The 18,715-nt window shown below is 42.7% G+C and overlaps 1 protein-coding gene across 1 annotated transcript in view; it reads left to right on the top strand.

Annotated features, from left to right (window-relative positions):
- Nucleotides 1–18,715, top strand: part of inpp5a (inositol polyphosphate-5-phosphatase A) — a gene marked incomplete at its 5' end in the record, with an annotated part of 140,558 nt that overhangs the window by 29,544 nt on the left and 92,299 nt on the right. Inside the window, one exon of the mRNA XM_079229968.1 lies at nucleotides 9,244–9,285. Coding sequence (XP_079086094.1) covers nucleotides 9,244–9,285 — 42 coding nt within the window. The remainder of the gene's footprint in view (nucleotides 1–9,243; nucleotides 9,286–18,715) is intronic.

Here is an 18,715-nt window from a genome sequence, read left to right as displayed (position 1 = left end):
AATTAAAAACCCAAAAGTGCTTCTTAAGGATACAAGGTAATACAACACACATAATAATGTTATAACTTCAGCCTTTTTGAACATAACAAAAAAAAGGTTGGGAATGAAGCAAACTATCACAAATAGTCCGATGTGTAAACTCACGCAAGTAAAGTGTGTTGTGAACGCAGCATTGAGGAGTGTGTGAATATTCAATTCAATTCAGTTTATTTTATATAGCCCAAAATCACAAATTAAAATGTGCAATCTGTACAAATAACATCCTGTCCCGGGACTTCACATCAGATCAGGAAAAACTCCCCAAATAAAGATAGTAAAAACCAATCACAGGGAAAACAGGAAGAACCCTTCAGGAGGATCCCTCTCCCCGGATGGACAGAAGCAATAGATGTCATGTGACCAGAATGAACAACGTAACAGAGTTACAACACATGACATCAATATGACTGAAATTGAATAAATTGCACTCTGCCGCATTAAAAAATCCCTTCAAAATAAAAGCACAGGATTTTTTATTTTTTTTGCCCATGTACAATGACCGTCCTGACGGACTGAAAACGTGTCCGCGAATGACTGAAAACGGGTCCGCGAATGACTGAAAACGGGTCGCAAATGACTGAAAACGGGTCCGCAAATGACTGAAAACGGGTCCGCGATTTCATGGCTTTCAAGCCGTCGCGCCTTGATTTCGACACCAGTGGTCTAAAGTATTTGCAAAATCAATAAAAAGATAAAAAAAAAAAAAAAAAAACACAAACTTCGATATGAACGCAAGAGCCGCATGAAACCAGGCAAAGAGCCGCATGCGGCTCGGGAGCCGCGGGTTGGCCAGGCCTGCTCTAGAGGAACATATCAGACCTGTGTGGACCCGAGGGACATTAATCTTTTACCCCAAAATAATACAGGAAACAAAAATAAATGCCCAGATTATGTTTTCCCTCCACCCTTTTTTCTTTCCTTTGATGTTCGACTGGCGCGGTAGAGGGCCGGGGACACAATAGTCATTCAAGTGGGCATTTCAGGCGCTGATCGATTTAGTTTAAAGCCTCCATACGTCAGTATTGTCTAAGGATGACGACATGTCCCTGGAGCCAGCACTGGTGCTAATTCTGTGTGTTCCCTCTCATCCCCCTCAGAGCGGGTCGGCTCTAATTAATACCGTAATGAGCCTCTTTGATGTGGAGTTACATAAAACTCTGAGGGGGACACACATCCACCGAGCGACTGCGGAGGAGAGTCAGCGGCGACCTGTCACAGGACACAGGGGGGGGGAATCCAATTCAAGTGATTCCCCGTGGTGATTCTCCAGCTGCTCTCCTTCCTCAGATTCCCTATCTCAGTCAATTGCGGGGTATTTTTAATCAGCTCCCCTGAAAGCCAATAACCTCCTTTCTAACAGTCAGTCAACACAGACACACACACACACACTCACCATGCTAAGAAGGTCAGAAAAAGTCCTCTGTTGCCGTCTTCAACATCAATTATCTAGATTTTGTCTTCTAGCACCTTACTGTTGTTATTGACAAGCTTGTCTGCATTGGATACGAGGAAAAGTTAAATCCTGCTATTAAGACTGAATGGCTACATTTAGTTGAGCTTGGAAATCAAACCAGTGAAGGGATTGACTTAGAAGCTTGCTTAAGGATTCCAAGCCTTCCTGCTAGATTCATTCCCTCATTTAGTAGGGCAGATGAGGTGGATAAGATTTGGGGGTGGTAAAAGGATCCATTTCTTCCATGATTCAGTCCCTTGAAAGTCACAAGGCGTTCTAGATAATAGAATAAGGTTAGACGGACCGCTACAAAACAAACAGGTGACTAAGCTGAATGGATAAAGCAGAGTGTTCAATAATACAGTATTTCTTATACAAATGCTGCATTCACACCAAACGCGTTGCGAATATTCGCGCCGTGTTTACCGAGTCCGTTTCCTCGCTAGACAAAAAAGCTGTGTTCGCACCAAACACGTTGTGAATGTTACTCGTGCCTGAAAGGGGGTATGGCTTATCTCCGTAAAAACAGTTACCGTTTCCCCCATTAACCATGGAAATAACCACTAGTTCTGCTTTATACTTGTTGTGTAAATTCTACATACGTCGGAACATCAAACTCCATCGTGTCTGGGTTCATAATATTATCCGTAGTCCCACAACAGCGTCTGAATGACGGCCGCTACCAGCGCTACTTCACTCGGACCAGCAGCAGTTTCATTCAGAAAACGGCAAGACGGCGGTGATGACGGGCGGAGCCTCTCAACGCTGATTGACTGACGCAACTCGGTGTCACGGAATTGGAAAATGTCAACTTCGCTTTTTCGCAACCTATCGCGTCTGTGCTTTGACTTTGCATGTAATCTACTTGCACGTCAAATTCGCAACGCGTTTGGTGTGAACGCAGCATAACAAGTAGACTCAATTTTCATTAAATTGTACACAACCATGCTTACAGTTTTACAGCAATATACATAGAACATTTGTTTTCTTTTTTGGGGTGGAGGAGACATTATATTTGTATTGCTTTAATTGCATACAATATTATCTGTCAAAAGGCTAATAATATTATCCGTCAGCAACTTTTTACCACGTCCCAATTTTTTTTTATTTTAACCTTCCCAAAGTTTTTAAACTGTCAAAATTTCTAAACTTTATTCTTTTACCTTTATTGGAAGTAGTTCAGTTTGCATATAATCTATCAAATAAATGATTATCTTTAATTAAATATTTGGCATTAGTAAATGTAATGCTCATAATTCCCTCTCTAATATCGATTTTTATTTGCTGTAAAAGCATCTCCTTCAAAAAACTGTATTTATTCAAATTTCTTGCCAAGATTACATTTGAACGCATCATGATAACTTTATAAAAAAAAAATCTTTTGCTCGATACTCATTTTTACTGAACAAAGCTTGATTGAATCAAAATGTAACTAAATACAACCTTCGTTAACGTTATTTAGCCCAGCGGGACTTTGCTGCCCACCAGCTGCTAACTGCTTACCGTTAACTAGCTACCGCCTGCCGATTTCAACTCGGATTTGTTGCTCAATTCAATAAGCGGCCCTGTTGCCCATCAACTCCGGGGCACGGGTTGAAACCAGGCCCAGAAACTTGGCCCAGAAACTTGGATACAGGTGCAAAGAAAGTTGCCTGATTTGCTGTAGGTGGAGGTCAGTTTGTGTTTGTGTTTGTGTGCCAGAAAGAGATGGAAAGAGACGACCGCATCAGAGCTGTGCTGTACCTTGGTTTATATGTTCTACCCCAAGGAGGCTTTTATTTCTGTGTTAGACCTGTGTGTATCCAGGTGTAACCAAGCAACAGTTTCTTTTTTTAAGACTCATCTCTCTTCCCTCCTTTCTCAATTACGAAGGTTGCGTGCTGCCGTGTTTTTCTTGCCGTGTCTCTGAGAGAGCGAGAGCTGGGAATGCTTGCGGAGGAATTTTAAAGACTTGCTGAGAGGGATGATGATGGAGAAGAAGAAAAAAACAGCCGGTGGAGACGGGAGGACGGACAAACCCGGAGATCTGCTCAAACCTAATGAAAATATTGCAGTTGAAATTTAGGCCAAGAGGCGTGAGGAGGTGGAGGAAGCTCATGTGGTGGCCATGTGTTCCCAGCAGATCGCCGCAGGGGTGTTCAACGGGATGGCCCATGACGCAATTTCCCAACCATCCTCCGTTTTAAAAGGCCGGCTGTCAATACCGAGACGTGTTGAGGAATGCCAAATAAAGCGTCGCTGAGGGGAATAACAGCAGGTGCACTTCAGGTCGTGACCTCCGTGGCTCTGTGGCTTCCTGAAGGTCGCAACAAGTGATGGCGAGATGAAGCTTCCCGAAGCATTGAAGCTTTCCATCCAATTGGTTCGCTCATGTCCCGACGCTTCACGGAGCTTCATTTGCTCTACTGCGCCACCAAGTGGACAATGCATGTAAAACAAGCAGAGTGATCATAACGACACTATGGCTTTGGTGTGTGAAGCTTTAAATTGAATAAATTATGTTTGTGACGCCAATGCAATTATTAACTTATTAATATTGTGTCTATCTTTATGATTTAATGGCGGGGTCAAAATCAAAACTCGAAACCAATTGGGAGAGGGTTGTGATGTGACTGTGGGTCAGTGGTTAGAATATCCGACTTTCAGTCAGAGGATCGGTGTTTCGAGCCTCAGCTCCGCTAGTCCATGTTGATGTGTCCAATTTTTTAAGTAAAAATAAGAACTTTTCCACAGTGCTGGGCTTTTTGAGACTATTTTGCCTGCTTTATAAAATTCCCTTTCACAGGCACACATGAAGCTGGGTACAGAGAGGAAGGGGGAAAATCCATTGAGTTTCGCTGCCCCTTATATTTCAAATCGCACGGCAAACCCACAAACCATTTTCTGAATCAGTCACGAGGTACGGCCGGCTCGCGAGGCTTCGAACGTCACCACATACGTCATCGACACAAGCCTCGATACGCGCTTCACCAAAATCTACCTGGATTACTCGACACGCGCATCAAAGCCTCGACACGAAAGGACACATCACTAGTCGCAACCTCTGCTCAACTCTTTTACTAATGTTTTCGAAGTTATGACATCTACACACAATCAGTGCATCCCAAGGTGACTATGCTTCATTGCTTTGCATTGTATTTGTTACATTTAAAGATTGTCCTCCGTCACAAGACGGCGCTGTGATGTTGTCCTCGATTAAAAGAAGATTGAGTGTTGTATTGTCGGAGGGAACATAACAAAAGTCACATTACTGTCCGTCGTCATCGTGCATTACACGGCGCATGGTATGAAAAAAAAGTGAAAATGGTTTCGTTCAGCGAGTTTGTTCTCAAAACAATTTTGGTTCTCACTGACCCAATTTTCTCATAGAAGTGGACACAATCTATTGGACTGCGGGCAGGTTTCATCATCCCGCTGTTCCGTCCAGAGTTGATGCTTCGTCGCTCTACTTTTATTTTTAAGGGCTGGCATTTTAAATAGATTTCCACAAAAAGAAACAAGCCAAGCAACGTCTTTTAGTTCCCTACGCTGTCTCAAAAGTAGGCCACGGACTGATGAAAACAGAGGCCTGGGTAAAGAAGAGAGGAGGTGGAGAGAACCGAGCGAGTGAAAGTGCCAGAGGAGGAAGAAGAGGAGGCGAAGGAGAGGCAGGGGAGGGTTTGGGTTTATTTTGTACATTTCTGCCAGTATAACCCCCCCCCTATTTCTAATTAAACTGCAAATTAACTTTCTGCGGCTATAGATACAGACTTGGCTTGCCCTCCCTTCCCCTTCTGCTATTAGACTGTCTCTCCAAGGAGGGTGGGGGGCAGGCCTCAGTGGGCCCGCTGATCCTCCTCTGAGCCACCCTTGCAAGGCCAACATCTGTTCATCAGAGATGGGGTGGTCAATCTAAATCTGAGTGCTCCAGAAAGCTTTGGCCGAATTTCTACAGGAGCTCTTTGCTGTTCTCTTTCTGCTCGCTGCTCCACGTGGGGTTGATCTAGGACACGTGTTCCCCAGATGGGAGACTCAAAAGACTTGTTTGTAAGAGCTGTCAGCACTGTGGTTTAATTGCCTCATTTCCGTGGTCACCCCTCTCCTGTCAAGTTTGTGTCTGCTGCAAAAGTCCACTTTGATTCTTAAGAGATTCAATTCATCGCACCCCGTGAGTGTCTTGTGTGATACACAGGAAACCTTTGAAAATCAGAGCGCAGCGGTCCTGGGAGAAACGACCAGTGGAAAAAAGCTAAAAATATCTGCGTGATTTGTCAAGGGGCTATGATTTTACTGGATGGCACCGTCACTGGGATCCCAGAGACATGCACAGAAATGTAATTGGGTACCACAAACTGCATCAGTGTGACCTGTCAATGTAAACGTACGACCGCGTGTGACCATTTACAGGAGTACCGGGATGGTCAGGTGGCCTGGGCTGAACCTTTCTGTTCCTTTGTCTGCCGGTCTCCGTCTCGCTCTCCTTTTCTCTTCCTCCATCCATGTGACTAATGACAAGGTCCAGTGCTTATGTCCTTATATAGACCTGGGCTTCGTCTGATCTGGCGGAGGCTGGGACTAACACACACACACACACACACACACACACACACACACACACACACACACACACACACACACACACACACACACACACACACACACACACACACACACAGGGTAAGTCTTGAGGCATTTAGGTTTCTCCACTAATTTATATCAGGTATAAGATCTTAATCAGTTTCTTCACAGCAGTAATTTGCTCTTTTTTTGGTGGTTGTTGCCTCAAACTGATTTTCTGCCATTAATTCCTCCCTTGATGATAAAGGGAATAGTCCATTTTGGGAAGCAGACTTGAGACGGGGACACTTGCTATTGAACCAATGATGTATAGGGTTGGGTACCGAAAACCAGTGCCAATATGGCCTATACGGCCGAAACGCAACGCAGATTTCGGTGCTTCCTTTCGATGCCTGAGCCGATTATAATATTTTTTTTACATGACTCAGTCCTGACAGCAGGTAACGATAGCCTATCGTTTGTATAGCTACAGTAGCTAGTTAGCCATCAACCTTTTAACAGAGAAAATGCCGAAAGGTAAACGATCAAAAGTGTGGCTGTATTTCGCAAAGATTAGAACAACGCGACGTGCAGCAAATGCAACAAAACAATTGTGTGTACGTCAGAGCGGAGGAGCCGCAGCTGACCGGCAAGAACTTCGGCTGGAAGCTCTGCAGGAGAAATGCTCCAAGCTAGGGCTGGGCGGTATGGCCAAAAATTCATATCACGGTATTTTGTAAGATTCTGGCGGTTTCACGATATATCACGATATTTTTTTATTTAAACAAGTAAACACATTGATTCCATTAACAGCATCAGTCAACTAGACAGCAGTACTGTCAGCGAGCCGTCCATAGCCTCAACAGCAGCAGGCAGCAACATTTATTTTTTTACAGTTTAATACTGGGAGCGCAGTGGAGCTACTTACCTGTCAGTGTAACTGGATTCAGTCATTGTTCACACTTGTTATAAAATTACAGCGCCGAATTGCATTCTGGGTAGAGTTCGCGCAACAAAAAAAAACAGGAAGAGACAGACCGGAAGACACGCCACACAAACAGCTGTTCGTCGCCCAACTTCCCAGCATGCAATTTGGCCGTGTAATTTTGAACCATGAGTCAACCAAGTTACACTGACAGCTAAGTAGCTCTGCGCTCCCAGTATTAAACTGTAAAAAATAAATGTTGCCGTCTGCTGTTCTTGCGGAAATGCACGGCTTGTTGACGGCGCTGGTCGCTGACAGCACCGCTGTCTTGTTGACCACCGTAGCGCACCAACAGTTGCTACGTGTAACCACCGGTATGACGGTATATGAAAAATTCATGCCGCATGGAAATCTGAAACCGGTATACGGTTTGAACCGGTATACCGCACAGCCCTACTCCAAGCTGCGACACAAAGTGAGATTATTAGGAGATGTGTTTGTTCCTCTGTTCTTTTGGTGATTGCCAAATTCAAGAGCAGCGCCGTCTGGTTCAGAAAAGCTCTCCCAGTTGATATTAATGATGACGTGTAGTCTAGTAAAGCAGCAGAGTTTGTAGAATCCAACAGTTTCTGAGTGGAGTTCTGTTGCACACGGTCCCTATCAGGCCACCTGATGCTTGTCTGTTGTTTTTTTAAATATATTGTTCATAGTTTGAAGTTAAAAGTCCGGGCGACCGTGGCGCAGTGGTGAGCAGGGGTCGTCCGCCAATCAGAGGATCCGCGGTTTGATCCCCGGCTCCGCTAGCCTGTGTCGATGTGGCCTTGAGCAAGACACTTAACCCTAAATTGCTCTCGTAGCTGTGCCTACGGTGTATGAATGTTATAGTCCTGATGTGGCACCTTGCATGGTAGCTACTCTCATCAGTGGATGAATGATTCCTATGTAAAGCGTCTGAGTATTCAGAAAAGCGCCATATACAATCAAAGTATTTAAAGTTTGACGCTGTAGTTTGAAGCCTTTTAAAAAAAAAAATGTTTTAAGTATCAGTTCAGGCACTGTTTAGGCACCGGTATCGGGGGAAAAAAATCAAACGATACCCATCCCTAATTATGTATAGGGTTTGGGCGTGATGACCAAGGTCTGTTGCAGTCTGTAGCCAAATGGTGTTGACAGTCGGTAGATAAAATCATAGTGAGTCATATGCAAAGATTATAATCGCAAGCCTTTCCTTTTTATTTGCAACTGACCTCAATGACTGATGACATCACGCATGTGCCTCCCGAGGGACGAAAGCTGTAAAATACACTGTCCTGTACGCTTTTTACCTCCTTTTTTAGGGGGCTTTCAGCACATATTGCTCTGCTTATTAAAATAAATGTGCAAGTTGCCAGTTACCATCATGTACATACATACACGGTACATGCCATGGCTGGATTTTGCGGGGTCGTATACCGCTAGTACTCCAGTGATTACTGAACAGTAGTCCAGTGTTTTCTACTGCAGACGTTCCCAAACTTTTTCAGACTATGTACCAATTCCCACTGTGTAGCAATGAAAGAGTCACCTCGCTCTGCTGTGCAGCCTTCACTGTTCCTCTAGCTATGTGAAGGTAAATTCCAGATTGATGTAAGCTTGCCTGGTAACGCCTTTTTATTTTCACTCATCATACTTTATTTAGATTAGAGGACAAACGGTTAAACCTCATCTTCAAGTAGATCATGCGTGCAAGAGCAATGTCGGAGCGAAAGTTAGCGATATTAAGGTATTGTTTTGTCAAATGACTTTTAGAAACAGTTGTCATGGCAATGAGATATTCCCTTTGCTATTTAAGGATACAGCACCTACTTCTGTATTACATTGGGGCTTTGTTACAGACACCCACAGAGCCGGCACATCCCTTGTGTATTCTTATTATAGACTAGTTTTGTTAGGACAAACTTTCCAACACGCACACACACGCACACAGAGCAATTCATCAAACCTAGTTATCGACATCGGGAGATCTCTCCTTAAATGGTAGACTGCCCTTGTGTCCTGTCTCCGTTTCCACTGCACAAATAAAATAGAGTCCAGGTCTTGGGCCTTCCCTTTTAAAGTGGAGGAGGGAGAGCGAAGGAATGACAGACATAGGCAGAGCAAAAGAAGGTGAGGGAAAGATGGACGGCTTGTTGATGTATATATCCAATACTCCAGAGAAATCTGTCATGTTTTGTCTGAGTTTAGATGTCAACAACTCCAGCAAAATACGGATAACAACTTCACTAACATCTCACCTTTCTTCTCTTTCCAGCCTGAAAATCTACAGAAGACATGGCTAAGGGAGTTTTATCAGGTAAGTGATGCTGCAGCCCCAAAACATGTAATGAAGTCAGTCCAACAGATACATATTGGGGTCTGTCTCATGATGCCTCACAGGGCATGTCCACAGCTGCTGAAATGGGAATCTCCTACTTAAAACGATATCAACGTATCGATGAAAAGCAGCGAAATCCTCGTCAAATAGAAGCTGCAGATGGTGGTGGTAAAAGAAGGTGTAATGATTCAAAAGTTATAGTGACGCATCAACCGCCATGGCCTGTATGCATGCTCACCACCAAGACTCCATTGCTGAAGAAAAAGCTTGTTTAAAGTTTGCTGCACAACATTTAGACAAGCATGTGGAATACTGGGAGAATATAGTCTGGTCAGAAGAGACCACAATGGAACTCTTTGGATGCCATAATACACCATGTTAGGAGGTCAAAGGGCATTGCACATCACCCCAAGAACACCAGACCAACAGTGGAGGTGGGAGCATCATGATGTGGGACCGTTGTTCAGCATACGGCTCTGGCAAACTTCATATAGTTGAAGGAAGGATGAAGGAAAAAAAAAATCATCAACCTGGTAGATGCTGCCATGAATGGCCCAGACAATCAGCTGACTGGAATCCAATAGAACATCTATGGAAAGAGCTAAAGAGCAGAATTCCTACGTAAGCTTCAAGATTTGAAGACTGTTTGTGTGGCAGAATGGGCCAAAATCACACCTAAGCAATGCATGAGACTAGTTTCTCCATACAGGAGGCGTCTTGAACCAACAAAGGCTTTTGTACCAAGTATTAAATACATTTCAGTCAGCGCGTTCAATACTTTTTCCCTGTGTCATTCCATTTTATTACAACCAAGTTCATTTTTGAACTTATTTGTTTGGTTTTCTTTGTATTGTATGGATTATTTGGGTTGTTACCGTCATCTGATAAAAATGTCCGCCGTTTCTGAGATTGGAGTGGGATATGGAAAAAAAACTGAGGTCGTGATCATCTTAGCAATAGAAGATCTTCGACGTGTCGAGTCTTGGCCAATCACCGTTAAGATGTCTACAGCGCCTTCATTTCCCTCCCACCAGTTTAATATTAGCAAGCTAGTCAGCTAGCTAACACGTTAGCTAACGTTGTTGGAGAGACAGCGAGTGAGAATACTGGCAGCGGAGAGTCCGTGGCAGCGTGTGACGTCAGCCAGGAGAGCGGCGAGTAGGGATGGGTATCGTTAGGGTTTTTTCCGATACCGGTGCTAAACCGATACTTTTAAAACGATACCGGTGCCTGAACCGATACTTTTTTATTGCCAAGGAAATTCCTTTTCTTAAAATTGAACAATATATTAACTGTTTAAAGTATACTTTACATATAAATAAATAAATAAATAAATAAATAAATAAATAAATAAACACACGCAACACACTTGTCTTCAAACTACAGCTTCAAACCTTTTAACTTCAAACTATAAACAATATATATTTAAAAAAAGAACAGTCACAAGCATCAGGTGGCCTGATGGGACCGTGTGCAACAGAACTCAGAAACTGTCGGATTCTACAAACTGCTGCTTTACTGGACTACACGTTATCATTCATATCAACTTGAGAGATTTGTTCCAGCAAGCCGAGGACGGACGTTCAAAAGCTCGTGCTCGTGTCTACAGCGATCTCTGTGTGCGCGCGCTGTGTGTGTGTGAGCGCTGGAAGTCCCGCCCCCTCGAGCCCCGCTCTGCATGCAGGCGGACATCAGAGAGTGGAGGAGTGCGCTCTGATCCGCGCTATTTTAATAGTATCGATACATCAAAATCCTATCGTTTTTAACATACCGGTACCGCGCTACCCTTTTAGTATCTATATACCGAGCAACTTTACAGAGTAGTGTAAAAACAAAAGTATTTAAATCGGCTCAGGCACCGGAAGAAAGCACCGAAATCTGCGTTGCTTTTCGGTCCGGTAGGTACCGGACGTGTTGTTCTCGGTACCCAACCCTAGCGGCGAGTCAGCGGCACTGGCGGTTCTACCTACCGACACCTGACTACATAAGGAGAGGACAATGGAGATTTTATCCAACTTTTATTTTAATAAAAAAAACAAAATGAGTTTCCTCCGTAGGGTGGCCGGGCTACTGTTTATATTAAGGGTTTAAGATCTACGTGTAGGAAAAAGTGTATCTTCTAGTTAATTATAATCTATATAGTTATGCGGTTATCGCTGTCACACAGAGAGAGGTGTGCATGTTCAGGTTTACTGGTGGAAACATTATTCAGTGTTCTAGACTAACAGTGACGTCTCCTCAAAGTAAAGTGGTATAACAGTATGACATAATATGGTCAAATAAAAAGGCTGGTACATTATACATATTATGGCATATAAGTGTAATATTATGAAGTGAAATGTAGTAGTTGCAAAACAATATTCAGTATAGTACAGCAGTATTGCATATTGTAAGTATTAAGTCTACAAAATATATATACACACACACACTACCGTTCAAAAGTTTGGGGTCACTTAGAAATGTCCTTATTTTTCAGAGAAAAGCACTGTTTTTTTCAATGAAGAATACATTAAATTAATCAGAAATACACTATACATTGTTAATGTGGTAAATGACTATTCTAGGTGGAAACGTCTGGTTTTTAATGAAATATCTACATAGGTGTATAGAGGCTATCACTCAGTGTTCTAATGGGACATTGTGTTTGCTCATCGCATAGAACAGTGTTTTTCAACCTTTTTTGAGCCGCGGCACATTTTCTACAATAAAAAAATCCCGCGGCACACCAACAACCCAAAAAGTTACAGAATGTCACAGTATTCAGTGTTTCCCCTAGGTTTACAGCTTTAGGGGGGGGGGGGGGGAGCGACTGACGGACATACTACATCGTGGCACCTCACAGTACTACAAAGTAATACTTCACAGTACTAGTGACTCCATCTGTGCTTTTATAAATAATAGAACATTGAAATCACTTTCAATTAAACCAGATTGCTCCATCAGACAAAAACAAATGTGTTATCACTTTGTTAGAAAAATGAAAATAAAGTTATATCCGTGCAAAAAATAACTAATATTTAGTTACAACTAAATAGCTTATTGTGGAAAACAACAAGCTATTTTTTTGCAAAACAGAATTAGTGCAGATATGTGAGCATAACGTTGTATCATTAATAGTGGCTGCAGTGAGCTGCTTTCCTCTACAACTCTTTTTAAAACAAGGTAGATTTGATACAGCCGTTCTCAATTCATGCTCCATGTTGAGCGACGCAACAGCAGAAAAGACAACCTCACGGAGATCTCATAAAGATCGGCTTTTGGCGAAATGACAAGAATCGGCGAGTCGTACATGCGCATGTGACCCATTAACGGCGTACGGTAAAATCAGCATTTCCTCTTGCGCCCCACCTGTAATACGCCCCAGTTTGATAAATACTGACTTAAAGGAAACATAGTGTTCATTTATTTTAATGATGACCACAAAGTGAGCAGGCTTTGTCACTTGAGTGTGTTTTTCGGGCTTTTGGAAGAATATTTCCAGAGCCTCAGAAACGTCAGAAACGTCATTGATGGAGTGCCAGGCTGCAGCCTGTTGGATGTTTGTCTTGACCTACAAATACCTTAACTGTTGGGCTTTAAACATGAGAGCTCATAGCTTAAAATAGTGATAGCTTAAAGCAGCAAATCCCATTGTGAAAAGCACGCGACATATTTTTCGCCGCTCTCTCTGTCCACTGTGTGCTCTCCTGTGTGCATCGCATCGGGGCGGAAAGAGTTGTAGACGCGACCCAGAAATTACAAGCTGTCGTGTACGATCAATAACATACGGCCGTTTAGTTTGTTTAATAGCAGAACAAGGTGCAGACCTGTTCTATAGGAAACTACTAGGCCAGCCACTATATTGCAGGCTCAGACGCTCAACAATAGAAAATTATTTGCGGCAGCTAAATAATATTTTTTTGGACCAATTAAGCGAAATTGGAAATTTTCTCACGGCACACCTGACGATCTCTCACGGCACACTGGTGTGCCGCGGCACAGTGGTTGACAATCACTGGCATAGAAGACTAATGGATGATTAGAACACCCTTGTGCAACTATGTTAGCACAACTTAAACAGTTATGCTGGTGAGAGATGCTTTACAACTGGCCTTCCTATGCATAGCATCACATGTGTGGGTTCCATTACACTCTAAACATGGCCAGAAAAAGAGAACTTTCATGTGAAACTCGCCAGTCTGTTCTTGTTCTTAGAGATGAAGGCTATTCCATGCGAGAAATTGCTGAACATTTGTTTGGGTGGCTGGGCCCTAGGGCTGGGCGATATGGACCAAAAGTCATATCCCGATATATTTAGGCTGAATATCGATATACGATATATATCCCGATATTTATTCTGCAAAGTGAGAGCAAATATTCAGTCAAAGTCAAAGCCAAATATGACATGTCACAAGTAGTTTTATTGAAACCGGCTATTTCAGTGAACAGTTGCAAAATCAAATGAATAAATAATAAACAGGTTTCTTCATCTGGTACATGAATAAATGCTCAGCTGTTCAAATAACATTAAAATGTAAACATAAACACTGTATAACAACAGGAGTACCATTTTTTTTTAAATCAAAGCTCCGTAAGGTGCACATTTAAATAAAAAAATATCTTAAATAAAAATAGCCTATAAAATAAAATAGGCCAATCTTTTTCTGAAATAAATATATTTATTATTTAAACATCAGCTTGAGATTACCTTTTCCTTTTTGTTAACTCAATTTCTTATCTGAACAGTCTCAACCAGTTGCACAAAAAACAGACTATGTATAGGCTCACACGTCCTGCTCGACCACATATCACTGGTCAATGCAAAATGGGTCACGTTAGCGAGCCGGTCAGCAAGGCTCTGCCTGACTTCGGTATACATTTGTGGCAGTGCTTCTCGTGCAAAGTAGTTGGGACTGGGAAGCTCATATCTCGGGTCCATAGTTTTCAGTAGCTTTCTGAATCCGACTTGTTCCACAGTTGCAACAGGGACCATATCTTTAGCAATGTGATAGGACACCGCTTTTGTTATAGTACACCACTTGCCACTTTTCTTTTCATAAGGCACACTGCGGGAAAATGAAGCTTGCAGTGAGCTTTGTTTCGGGGCTGGAGCTTTTTCGGGTTGTGGATGGCTTGCGGCTGGGGCTTGTGCAGCGCGCAGTTTCACACACTCTTCGTACTGCAGTTTGTGCCACTGTTTTAGGCGGTGAAAAAGATTTGTAGTGCTTCCACCCCTGGCTGTAACTTCTTTATGGCACTCCCTACATATAACGTGATTCTGTTGGTCATCTGATACTTTGTATCCGAACCATCTCCAAATTACTTAGCCACTGCTTTTTCTTTTGCTAACCAATTCCTCCTTCGCACGCTCCGCAGACATTGTTGCTTCCTCCATGTTTGTTGAAGAGTGCCGGAGTGTCTGTTCCTGTTCCTGCCCCTCCCCCCTCTGTGATGAAAGAGGAGGGGCGGGGGCGCAGGGAGCAGTGCAGAGAGCTCTGGGTCAGCAGCTTGCCTGGAGCAAGGATCACAGCGCAAATTTGAACTATATCGATATATGCGATATGGTCTAATTCCATATCACATTTAAAAAAATATCGATGTATTTTTTATATCGATATATCGCCCAGCCCTAGGTGACCCCAAACTTTTAAACGGTTTTGTGTGTGTATGTGTGTGTGTGTGTATATATATATATATATATATATATATATATATATATATATATATATATATATATATATATATATATATATATATATATATATATATATATATACACACACACACACTTGGGTATTGACAAAAGAAGAATTAAAACCCATAATGATCATAGTTTGTCAGCTTCTTGACGAGTGACGCTGTTCGGCACTGACTCGCCTTGGCACAATGCTTAGTAAGGAGGCCATAATAATTGTTGACTCATGCCTGAAGTTAAGTTTCTCCAGCTCTCCCCAGGTTGGCAAAAAAAGCATCTCAAAATGCATCAGATTAATGCTTTAAAATATGGAATATTTAAATTTTTCTTACGGGGGAGCATGCCCCCGGACGCCCCTAGAGGGGTAATATCCTTCTCACCTTTTTCCCCCCTGACACGTTTTCATGCCTGATATTTATTATATATTATGTGTATGTGCACACACACATATTTATATATATTGTGTGTATGTGCGCACACACACACGCACGCTTTTATCACTGCAGCATATGTAATTAGAAATGTAACCCACCCTGCTAGCATAGTGGATATAGTATTATTTCTAAAGTGTTGTCATGGGACTGAACACAAACCTTGAGGCTCATGCACATGATTTTTCTTTTTCAGTTTAAGCTCTGTATATTCAAGTAAGGTCACGTCTAAGGTTACGCATGGACGGATGTATCTGGTCATTTTTCAAAATAAAGTTCTCATTCATTCTTTCTCTGCGGCCCGGTACCAAGGGACCGCTGCTATAGCTAACTAATCAAAACTGTGATGCTTTTGACTAACTTAATTTTTTGTATAACTTTTTATTTTTTGTCACTATAGTTTTTCATAAACTGATCTAGTCCTTTTTTTTTTTTTTTACGAATCTGGCAGTTGGGTTTATCCGCAGTGATCTCATTCACCTTACTTTCACCCTTAAATGCAGTTTCTTTCTCAGAAAGCAAAAGCTTGAGCTCAGTCATGTTTCGTATCTTACCTTTTCATCTGCTGACTAACCACAACTCTTTCCACTGGGTAAGGGCAGTGAGGAAGCTAGAGCTCTCAACTGCTGCTCTGAAAGTGACAGACAGAGAACAGAGATGAACGCCGTTATGTTGTGATAACCAAATAATAATCATTCAACACAACTCTGGTGTGGTTTTGTCCGTGAAAAAGGTACATTCAGTCTGCAAGGTGTTTTTATTAAAGCGCCACTTCCAGTGCGCACATTGGTGCAGTTAAAATTGAAAAGAAATTAATATTTTTTTGCGTTTGTTAGGTTTAGTATTTTACAAAAAAATACCAGTGGGAATCAGTGCTAATGTTAGCAAGCTAAGCTATATTGCTTCCAATTTCTAGAGTGTAATGAGTGTAATATAAACATAATAGCTTGAAGCATCCTCCCACGTGTAGAAGTTGTAAGTGTGCTCCTAAGTGTCCTTGTTGAAAAAGGTAAAAAAAAAAGTCCTCCGTGTTCTTAGGCTTCAGGACTATCATTCTTCAGCAAATGTCAATAAACTGCTGCCATGAGAAATGCCCACCTAGAGGCCCGAAGCTCTGTTTCCACAATTAATTAAATTCTCTTTTGGGGTGTCCGCAAAAGTATTTTTTACAGCGTTCATTTCACAGCCAGTGAGAATTCAAATGTCAGTTCACCAATGTCACCTCACCAGTCAAACGTGGCAGCACTTGAGAAATGAAAGAAGGAGCGACACAAAGGGAAAGCCTGAAATTAAACTCTGGGCAACCCCCCGCCCCCCTCCAAAAAAAGACAGATAAAGGACACCCAAGGAGAGACGGAACGGAATTAGCTGTATTCCCGAATTCATCAGTGTGGACGAGCAACTCTTAGAGCATTATTCAAACGGCGCTGTCAGGCTAAATAGCCCCGTATTGATTTGTGCGCCAGTGACAGTGGCGTGCCAGTGCCAACCAAGGGGCGTTAAAGCCATGAATGTCTGTAGCCTGATGATGTAGCGCCCATGTCTCGGCAGGCCAAACAGGAGGAGGACCCCACTTGGGGTTCACATGCAGTCAACCAGACCAAGTCAAGAGTTTTTGGGCTTGTTTTTTTTTTTTCCTCTGAAAGGGATTCATCGCTCAGTGGGGTGAAGGAGACACATTTTCACTTGCAGGTAATTTCCTTATCAGGAAGTGGTTTGACTTACAGCAGTTTTTCCAGTTACAGCCTCATCTTGAACAAGTGTCCTGAAATAACTGCATGTGACCCAGACATTGATTTTCCAGTGACACCGCACCCAGCTGAGCTTATTTGGGCAGAGAGTGAATTTATAGCTGTGCAGTGTAGTTGGGACTACAGAAGGGGAAGTTAATGTAATGAAAGATAAAAATAACACTTCCAAGGGAATAGCTGGTATGTATTGCATGGCGCCACTGAGGTCATGATACGCTGTATATTGTGGCAACCAGTCAGACTTGGAGGCAAGATTCAGCAATAAAAACAGGAGACTCGAGAGACAGTAGTACTTTAAAAAAAGTGTGTCCTTTAATAAATAGGCTTAGGGTAAAGGGGGATGGGGTCCAACTCAACAAAAGATTCCTCTTGGGGTCTTTGGTCTTCAGTCTCTCGCCTGGTGTGAGACAGTTCCTTTGCCCTGTGTGGGCAGAGCAGAGGAGAGTGCACTGGTTTACCTCGCTTCCGTTGCGGCTCCTCTCCAGAGGTTCAGGAGATCCTCGTAGCCTCCTGTCTAGTCTGTCATCCTCCTGCTGCTTCCCAGCTCTGAGAAGATATGTTCCCTCTAATTAGCTGATGGGCTGCAGGTGTGTCCAATGCCATGTGCCAATTGGCTGCAGCATCTGCACTGGGAAGTCTCCTCCCTCGATCACCTCCCCCAACCTGAGTTTGGGGATCCGCCCCCTGTCCTCCGTCAATATACATTGCCACAATATAAGGACTGTCTCATAAATTAGAATATTGTGATAAAGTTCTTTATTTTCTGTAATGCAATTAAAAAAACAAAAATGTCATGCATTCTGGATTCATTACAAATCAACTGAAATATTGCAAGCCTTTTATTGTTTTAATATTGCTGATTATGGCTTACAGCTTAAGAAAACTCAAAAATCCTATCTAAAAAATTTAGAATATCATGAAAAAGTATACTAGTAGGGTATTCAACTAATCACTTGAATCGTCTAATTAAGTCAAAACACCTGCAAGGGTTTCCTGAGCCTTGAAAAACACTCAGCTTGGTTCAGTAAACTAAATCACTAGTATGGAGAAGACTGCTGATCTGAATCTGTCCAGAGGACCATCATTGACACCCTCCATTAGGAGGGTAAGACACAAAAAGAAATTTCTCAAAGAGCAAGCTGTTCACAGAGTGCAGTTTCAAAGCACATCCACAAAAAGTCTGTTGGAAGGGGGAAATGTGGCAGGAAACGCTGCACAACCAAGAGAGATGCCCGCAGCCTTAACAGCATTGTGAAGAAGAGTCGCTTCCAGAATTTGGGGGAGCTTCAAAGACAGTGGACTGAAGCTGGAGTCCAGGTATCAAAAGCCACTGTTCACAGACGTGTCCGGGAAATGGGCTACAATAGCCGTATTCCCATGGTCAAGCCACTTCTGAACTCAAGACAACGGAAGAAACGTCTGACTTGGTCTATGGAAAAGAAGCACTGGACAGTTGCAGAGTGGTCCAAAGTCCTCTTTTCAGACGAAAGCAAGTGTTGTATTTCATTTGGAAATCAAGGCGCCAGAGTCTGGAGAGGCGCAAAATCCAAGTT

The sequence above is a fragment of the Taurulus bubalis genome (genome assembly GCF_910589615.1).
Source record: "Taurulus bubalis genome assembly, chromosome: 14".
Lineage (NCBI taxonomy): Eukaryota > Metazoa > Chordata > Actinopteri > Perciformes > Cottidae > Taurulus > Taurulus bubalis.
The sequence above is the reverse complement of the archived record's forward strand: the minus strand, read 5'-3'. Positions and strand labels throughout refer to the sequence as shown.